The sequence below is a fragment of the Aythya marila genome, assembly GCF_965140915.1.
Source record: "Aythya marila genome assembly, chromosome: 1".
In the NCBI taxonomy this organism is placed as follows: Eukaryota; Metazoa; Chordata; class Aves; order Anseriformes; family Anatidae; genus Aythya; species Aythya marila.
Window position 1 is genome coordinate 83167296 of NC_139042.1, and position 9357 is coordinate 83176652.

The 9357-nt window shown below is 48.5% G+C and overlaps 1 protein-coding gene across 1 annotated transcript; it reads left to right on the forward strand.

Annotated features, from left to right (window-relative positions):
• Positions 1–3943: 3943 nt before the first annotated feature.
• SAT1 (spermidine/spermine N1-acetyltransferase 1) lies at positions 3944–6827 on the forward strand. Its single transcript, XM_082768635.1, has 6 exons — positions 3944–4206; positions 4448–4499; positions 4586–4669; positions 5825–5926; positions 6008–6048; positions 6337–6827. Exons 1-6 carry the CDS (start codon positions 4141–4143, stop codon positions 6505–6507), a joined length of 516 nt encoding a protein of 171 aa, XP_082624761.1. The 5' UTR covers positions 3944–4140; the 3' UTR covers positions 6508–6827.
• Positions 6828–9357: the final 2530 nt, after the last annotated feature.

The following is a 9357-nucleotide window of genomic DNA, read 5'->3' on the forward strand; positions in this document are numbered from 1 at the left end:
ATTCAAGTTCTGAGTATTAGGGGAAAAAATCGCTGAAAATGCAAAGTGAATCCCGAATGTTGTCCAGAGACTAGTCAGGAAAAGTAACAGCTCAACAGCAAATACTAACTGAACATGCATTCTCTGTATTTTGCTCCAGAGATTTGACAAAGAGATACAACTTGGATTGAAATGCTTGAGAACAATTAATACTGTAATCAAAAAACAATTCGCTCACTGCATTTTAGTGTGGAATAAGCAGATCTTATCCTTCCCTCTTTTATTTGTTATAAACAGTGAACCTTAGAGGCATGAGAGAGGCATTCATATAGGAATTTGAGGAATCTTTCCAGTGAAGGAGGAAATCAAAAATTAAAATACCAGAAGAAGAGTTTGATTAGTGGAACACTGAAGAAAGCAAACTGGTGCCCACTACGAGCCTTTCCCTCTGGTCTCCAAGATAAGAGGAAATTCAGATATTTAGATGCAAGTAAAAAGTATGCTATCTGTATGAGTGTCCAGCAGAGGTTCCCCAACTCTGCTAAATTGTCAAGTCGCGTCACCATGACAGGGTCCTGCGGAACCAGCAGGGCTGTTTCCTGTAGCCTGAGACTAAACAGGACTTCCATCTGCTGAGGATGTGGGGGAAACGTGCCTCAGTAACATACATAGCATTCTGAATGCTTTTATTAATACCAGTTCCTACTGCATGCTTGAAAAGAAATTACTGCTTGCTTTCTTCTGTTTTGCATTTCAGAATCACAGAATCATCTAGGTTGGAAGAGACCTCCCAGATCACCCAGTCCAACCTCTGACCTAACACTAACCAGTCCTCCACTAAACCATATCACTGAGCACTACATCTAAATGTCTTTTAAAGACCTCCAGGGATGGTGACTCAACCGCTTCCCTGGGCAGCCCATTCCAATGCCTCACAACCCTTTCTGTAAAAAAGTTTTTCCTAGTATCCAACCTAAACCTCCCCTGGCCCAACTTTACAAAATCACTGTAAAGAAAATGTACAGAAAATTACATCTTCTGTCTCCTCACTTACAAGTAAGCTTAAGAGAGAAGATAAAATGAGAATGAGGGGATAAATGTGTAGGATCTTTTCAGACAATTGTAACCATTTTACCCCTCAAGCACCAAAGTATCATCTCTTTTGGTGAAACCACCGATAGATAGCCAGCAGGCTCTGTGTGCAAGAAGCTGCTGGTTGCTACCAGAAGAAAGAACTGATCCAGACTTTAGTGCATATTTCATTGTAACAGGTTATTTCAACATTGTTTTACGTTAATGGCATTTGCTAACCACTTTACAGCACACATATTTACATATTTTTTCCACACATCATTTGAAAAACCTTGATCTTTTTCAGGAATCTTACACTACTTATTCCTGTCCAAAGTGCAGATAAAATAGGCTGACTGCTCAAGGACAGAATATGAGCCCTGTGGAAGTTGTAAGGAATTTCAGTATTGACTTCAACTACATCAAGATGTTACGAAACGTTCTCAAAGGTGAACGAACCTGAGGCAAATCCTAGAAGATGCCTTCCTAAAGTACAAGGCCCAGAAGTCTGATTTATTCACAAAACTGAATTATTTCAGAAGCTCTTTGTAAAATATACTTGCCATTACGCTGAAGAAAAAAAAAAAAAAAAACTACAGTAATATTTATCTAAAAAAAATGCAGCGTAGACTCTGAAATCTAGGTATCTTAGTCATGTGTTGTATCATCTTTCTTTTTTGTGTCTTTTTTTTTTTTCTTTTTTTTTTTCTGTATTTCCTATTGGTTCACAAAACTATTTTGACACTTTAGGAGTTTTTTAAATATTTTCTGCTTCTGCCTTATGATTTCGAGAGATAACTCCAGTGAACTGGGGTAACAACATCGGCATATTTCTAAGCTAGTTAAAGCAGGACTCTCAAAAACAGTCAAGCTGGAAAGTTTTTTTTTTTTTTTCCTGAAACTTCAGTTTCTAATATCACATGACTTTTCTGACTTGGAATTGAAAGAAACCAGGCACTTTCTGCTCTTACACAACAGTAAGTTTTTTGATAGTATGACTTCCTCATTTAAAACGGAAACGGGTTAAGACAACACAAGCACTGCCTGACAAAGATGGTATCCCCTCTTTCTGGTCCCAGAGTGATTATTTCTAGGATGTGGAAAGATGTATGCTCATGGAATCCCTTGTAGTTAGGCTAGGTCTATATTTTGGTAGTTTGTCCAGTCTCCCTACCAGAAGCTCAGTCCCAAAGGATTTCCATATCCCTTACTGTACCAATCTTCTACTAGCCATTGGCCTTAACGTCTTGTTTTGGAAATGCTGCTGTTCTGTGGGCATCTCAATTTTTGCTCCAGCAGAGGGTAAACTGCTTTTAGGGCGTTTGCATAAATTCAAAATTTCTCTTCCAGGACTCTAAGCTTGTCCCACTGCATGCCACAGGATTTTCTTGACTCACGGTGGCCACCAGAATACACACTTCTCCATGCAAATCATGCAGTATCATGTTGCATACCGGCCCCTCTGTCTAAATGAAAGGTGAACCTCCTACGTCATTGTACACATACTGAAAAATAGGGTGTGAGTGTTGTGAGTAAGTTTAGGAATCCAGGTTTTAAGGACTGTTACTCTGCCTGACTTAATGTCTTCCCATACCTGAAATTGCTCTTAAAACAAGTCAGATTAAGCTAAATATAAAATAAGGAGTGGACATGATAGTTACAAAGGTTATAGGAGAGGGTGTAAAGAAAACCACGCGTATTCTGAATAATTACTTCTATACTTATCCAGGCGGCCTCGTAGTGGGCCTACAGACACGCACATCACTGCGGTCAGGATCCAGGTCCCGCTCTGCAGTATGCATTTATGTTAGCTCTGGGTTGTGTTCAGGGGAAGAAGAACCAGGCTGGGGATAATTCCTCCTTCCTTTTGTAGTCCAAAGCTGCCTTGGGGAGCTCTACTTATTCAGGCTGAATTTCTTCAACACGCTTTTGTCCTCCAGGACGTTCACACCTCCTGGACAGAGTATCAGCCTTCCTTAGAGCAGACTCCTGGCAGATTTCCACCTGTTGCTGCCCTCTGTGTGCTGCTCCTCCCTCCCCGGTAAGGTTAGTCAGCCCGGTCACTTACGGTTCTTGTAAATGCTTTTTTTTTTTTCCTGTCAGGCAGGAATACGTGCCCAAGGCAAAACTGTTGTTTGTTTTGAACTTTTTTTTCCCTATATAAACAGCTATTTGCAAATCCTACTCTGTCCTAGGAAACAAGCACGACTAATAATGTAAATTACCAGGTTTCATTCAAACATAGCTAGAAAAAAAAAAAATTTAAAGACTGGGGGCTGCAACAGATAGAAGGATTCCAGCCCCCCCCCCCATCCTGTCTGTGAGCAGCTGGACTCAATATTGTGCCAGCCCCCTTACAGCCTACATGGTTCCTCCTCTCCTCCAGGGGGGCACCTTTGTGTTAAGATTTATTTATTCTTATTTAATGGGTCTGTGTTTGGTCTTTCTGCCAGGGAGCGCGGGCAACCCGGGTGGCTCTGTGTGCCTGTGGTGAGCAGAGGCCTGTGCCGGGGGAAATTCGTGGGGTACAGTTTATCAGTTTATGTGATGCTGCTTGGTCACGTTGTGGCCACCCAGCTCTGGTTGTCACTCAGCTCCCCGGCCCCACAGGGCCCGTCCCTGGCCCCACAGCCCCCGTCCTCGTCCTCGCCCCCGTCCCTCAGCGCCCCGCCGGGGGGCGCCATAACGGGCGGGGGGGGGAGGGAGGGGGGCCTGCTGTCACGCGACAGCCGCACCAGCTGTTGCTGGCAGGGCGAGGCAGGAATCCGCGGAGCGGCGCCGCCATTGGCTGAGGGCGAGCAGAGCGGGCGCTCCCATTGGCTTGTGCGCGGGGGGGGCGGAGCGCGGGCATCTATAAATAGGGCCGGCGGAGCGGCCGGCTCCCCAGTCGGGGTCGGAGCACCGCCGAGGGAGCAGCGGGAGGAGGGGGAGAGCCGCCTGCACGCCGAGCGCCGCCGGGACATGCTCGCAGCCTGACTGACCGCAGGTGGCCGCCGCGCCCGGGACACGAATGAAGAAGCAGCTGCTCCTCCTGTTCACGCACCGGGGACTCGTCAGCCGAGGGGGCCGCAGGGGGAAGCGCCGTCGAAAATGGCTTCGTTCAGTATCCGCGCCGCGCGGCCCGAGGACTGCCCCGACCTGCTGCGACTGATCAAGGTGCGGCCGTTGGGAGGCCGTTGGGGGGCCGTTGGGAGGCCGTTGGCGCCTCAGGAGGGGGCGGCGGGGCTGGGAAGGGGGCGTTGTGGGTGTTTTTGGGGATGTTGGGGCGAGGGGGAGGTGTTTTCGGCTGCTGCCTGGTCGCAAACAAGGCGTTGCGCAAGGCCGGGCGGCGGGGGGGGGGAGGAGGGGACGGGTGAGGGCCCAGGGGAAGGGCTGTTGACATGTCGCTGCCTTCCAGGAACTAGCCAAGTACGAGGACATGGAAGATCAAGTGGTGCTAACTGAGAAAGGTGGGTGTGAGGCTTCATCTTGCCTGTGAGGGTGGCCCGGTGGCCATGCCTTGAGGCTTAGGGGCTGCTTTGTTCTGCTTTTTCAGAGCTGCTTGAGGATGGCTTCGGTGAGCACCCTTTCTACCACTGTCTGGTTGCTGAGTTGCCGAAAGAGCAGTGGTCATCCGAAGGTGAGGCTTCCTGCTGCTTATTTTTAGATGCTAAACACACCAAAGATGTCTTGTATTTAATGCTATGCATGATATATAAGGTTTCAGCAATGAGTTGGGGTAGGAGGAGCAGGCTAACTGTTAAATGCAGTAACATATAGTGATACTCATCTGGAGTAGTTGCTAATCCTGGAGATGTGGGAAGATCAGGTGTAAACAATGTACTTAATTCCAGTTAATTAAATGGCTTTTCTTGTTTGACCCTAACTTAACTTAATGTAATCCTGTTGAATCACATTTTTTCTTTAATTTGTCCCCAATCTTCAGGTTACAGTCTCTAGCTTCGCCATGTACATGGCCCTTCTGTGTACATGGATGGGCGGGGAGGTAACTAAAAGATCCGTTACACAATAAAGTAGATGATCATAACATGAGGTAAGGTCTACAGGGACAAGTGCTATTCCCAAACCTTTACCAAAGACACAATAGAACAGAAACTTGTTTGCACGCTTCTCTTACAGTATGTGCAGAGTGTTACAGCAGATGTGGTTGTAGTTCTCAGGGTTTAGGTTTGAGTGTGCTACAGTTGGAAGAGTTGGTTTCTCTTTCCTCCTGAGTCATGGAATTTTACTTGAAGCTGTAGCTTTACTTAGCGTGACCTGTTGGTGCTGAAGATAAGAGTGTGATAGCATCAGTGCGAGTTGCAGTGCTAGAAATGCTGCTGTAACAGTTGTTTGTGAGCATGCCTTCTCTCAGTATTAACTGAGGAATACACCTTGAAGTTCTATTTAGAGTTTAGTAGACTGTTTTGTTTGCCAAGAAAGCAGAGTTGAGCAGTTTTCTAGGTTCTGAACTGCTCTGTAATGTTTTTATTTGCATTCCAGAATGTAAATACTGATAAATCAGTAGGGTTTGTATTTGTAGAGAAGGGCTTGTGTTCAGTGCTTAATATAATGTTGCTCTTGAGCATTTCAGGGTGCGAAGAGGGCAGTCTTCATTCTGTTAGGCTGTTAAGTTTGTATTTGTATTTTCAGTTGTGCACTTAATTGTTATTCTAACCTAATAGCAAATGGCTGCATGTCACAGCATCTGTGTATTTAAACATGCATGTAAGACTTGAAAATAGTAATTTACCTTTTTAATTCAGACTGGCTAAAGCTGCACATCTTGTTTCAGAACACAGCATCGTGGGTTTTGCCATGTATTACTTCACCTACGATCCATGGATTGGGAAACTGCTGTATCTTGAAGATTTTTATGTGATGGCTGAGTACAGAGGTATGTGTTCTGGAATCAGACAGGTTGCTTCCCATGGGGCTTCTTTAATTTTAAAACTTACTGTTGTTTTTGTTCTTTTAGGACTTGGCATTGGGTCAGAAATTCTGAAGAATTTGAGTCAGGTATGTTGCAGTGATAAGCCTAAAGGAGCAGAATGGTGGATGCAGGATAGTGGTGGTGCTGTGCTTCTGTTACCTGCATGCCAGCTCTCCTCGAGTGCTACTCATTAACCTGTCTGAGTTCAAGGAGGTTGACGGGGCAGCAGGCAGCTTTACACCCTGTCCGGGCTGTTAAACAGTGACAAGTGCTGAGCTGGGAGGTGGAGTGAACTCGATGACTCGCAGTGATAGCAGTTGGCTCTTACCTGGCTTACCTGGGGCTGCTGTCGAAAGGTGTTGTTGCACTCGCAGGTCGCTGTCAAGTGCCGCTGCAGCAGCATGCACTTCCTGGTGGCGGAGTGGAACGAGCCGTCCATCAGGTTCTACAAGAGGAGGGGGGCATCGGATCTGTCCACGGAAGAGGGGTGGAGGCTCTTCAAAATCGACAAGGAGTACCTCCTGAAGATGGCGACGGAAGAGTGAGGCGATTCCAGCGACTGAGTTCTGCCTATATGTGCTCTGAATAAACTTCTTGCTTCGTGTTAGTAGTGGAATAAAGTAGTGTGGTTGCTAATGCCAATGCTATGCAAGCGTGGTCATGGAGTAAGTGGTACCATGAGCTGGAGTTGAGGCATCTGTGAAGTTGAGTGTGCTCGTATGCATCCTTTACCAGTGTGGGCTTGTAATCTTTGAAATGTATGTAAAACTTCATTCTTGTAAGTCATTCAAATGTGTACAATGTACACACTGGTAGGGTTTGTTTTAATTATTTCCTTTTATAAGAATAAATAGTTTTCACTTCACGGTGGTGGTTTTGGCTTTAATTCTCACATGCAGCCTGTGTACCTTCAGTCACCCAAACACCTTCACAAGCAGGGTGCTATTTACCACGGTTCCCAAGAGATGAGGTGGCTATGTGTGCCTCTGGGACCTGGTGGTGATAAAGTGCTTCCAGAAGCACTTTGAATTCCACCTACACATGACTGGACCAGAATGCTGGCACTTGCGGGGCTGTGTGGCTGGCAGCAGGGGTGAGGCACCTCCAGGTAGTGAAGTGCCAAACGGGAAAGCTCACACCCTGCATTCAGCCTCTGTGAAAGTGAAATCGTTGCCTCTCATCAGCCTTCTGATCCCTTCCCAAGCACACGCATCACCTGGGCTTCGCACTGCTGCCTCTGCCTTTCTCCTGGGTTGGTGGTGAAAGCGGGTGTGTGCTGGTTTCACATCGCTCTCCTCTTGCCCTGTAGGAACCCCCAAATGAGAGGCTGCTTCTCACTTCAAAGGAAGGAAGTGCCTCAAAACATGCACTAGGTTAAACGAAACGAGGTTTTGAACTGCTGTTGGCTGTTGCACAAACCACGCATCATCTGGAGGATGTCTTAGTGAGCGGTGGCTGCGTCAGCCATGGGCAGCCAACCCTGACCCAAACGGCACACCAAGACACCCCTCTGCCTAGCTCCTTCAGGAGGCTGTGCAGGGTATTCAGCTGCTGCTCTTGGTTTCTGTTTGGTTTCTGACTAAGGCGTGGGCAGCCATGTGCTGCCTCTGCCCAGGCGTGAGCTGCTCAGGGGCAAGAAGTAGAGGAGCTCCTGGAGCTCAGCTGGGCGTGTGTGTGTCCGAGGGGCTGTCTGGCCAAACAGGCAGGCTGAGCCCAGAGTCAGTCACTGGATTTCACTACTGGAATCTGGTTTAAATTACTTCAAGCTGGTGCTTTTTGCCCTGTGTGTCAGTCCAGTGGGCTTAAACTACTAGCGGGGCAGTTTAAGAGCGCTTTTATTCTCGAATTAACAGCTCATTAGGTATCTGGGACAGAACTGCTTGACACTCAAGCCCCAGACTTCAGGAGCACAATCAGGCTATCAAAGCTGCATGACTGAACGCAAGGAGCTAACTAATTAGGTGTTGTAATTAGGAAAGTAAACAGGCAAATTTTCAAGCAACTTACGAGTGTTTATATCTCACTCGTTTCCTTCTGCCGATGGCAAATGAGCAGACCTTCCCCAGCCACCCGTAACCGCGGCCAGCCTTCACAGCTGCGAGGACAGGCACTGGCTGAACTTTCTGGATGTGACTTGTGTTAGGAGGCAGGGTTTTGAAAATCAGCAGCACCCCTCCTGTGGCTATGACGGCAGGGCTTCTATCGGAGTGATGTGGCCGTGGCCTGGCTCGAGGGAAGACCAATGCTAAGAAGTCCTTGGATCACTTCTTCTCGCCTTATTGTGGCAGCGATTCCTTCCAGCGCAGGAAGTGCGGAACCAGCCCAGGGCTTGTGTGGGGGCTGCAGGCAGCGCGGTCTTCTTATTTATCTTATTTCCTTGTTACATTTCTCCTGCCTCTGGGGAAGAGCTGGAAAGCAGGTGTTACGACAGAGATGGTGATGTCTGTGGGGGAGGGCAACGCTCACCCTTGCTCTCAGGCTGGAGAGAGTCTCTTTACACCAGGCGAGCCAGCAAAGTCGCCTCAATTAAAGCCTTTCCCATGTGGTGGGGCTGAAAATGTGGCCTCGGGCGGAGGGGAAGGACCCAGGGACAGGGACAGGGACACTTGCCGCCGTCTCACTGCTCCTGGTGTTCCTGCTCACAGGCTCCCTCGCAACCGTAGCCATAGAGACAGCGCAGAGGGTGGCTTTTTATCTACACCACTGCAATTAAAACATAAAATGTGCGAGACAAACACCGCTTCCCCCTCCCCTCCTTGTCCTCGCAGGGGTGGCTGCGGAGCTGTCCCGAGAGCAGCCCGGTGGTGCTTGTGGCTTTGGCCTGGGAGCTCTGCCCCGCCAGCTGACTGCAGAGGTCTCGCTGACACGATGTGGAGGGGAAAAACACCAGTGACGTGTGGAGCAGAAAGGCAGGAAGCGATTGCAAAACGTCCTGCCCCGCGGGCAGCGCTACCAGCGGCTGGGCTCTCCCCTCGCTCCCTTGTGAGGCCACAGGGAGGAAACGCGGAAGGCGAGACTGCCCCGAAGGAGGAAAGCTTGCAAACTCTTTGGGGCAGCCTGAAATGCTGCAAAACCAAGCGGGTAACTTAAGCTGAAGGGGAACCAGCTGCCCCTTGCCCAGGGAGCATCCCCCGTGCCCCTGTGCCCCGGCACTGCAGCCCCCCGGCCCACCCGGGTTGTTCTGCAGCCGCATTTCCAGGGGACCCCTCCAAGCCTGCGCAGTTGCTTTGGTTCTGTGGGCAAGGTTGCTTCAGTGGGGTTGGGGAACTTTGGTTTCAGAGGAGTGGCTGCAATTTAAATCAAGGCATCAGGTGCCCTCTGAAGCAAAACAAAACACAAGCTCGTGTTTTGGCTGCTGGTGTTCAGGCTGCAACCTTGCCGTCCCGGCACAGCTC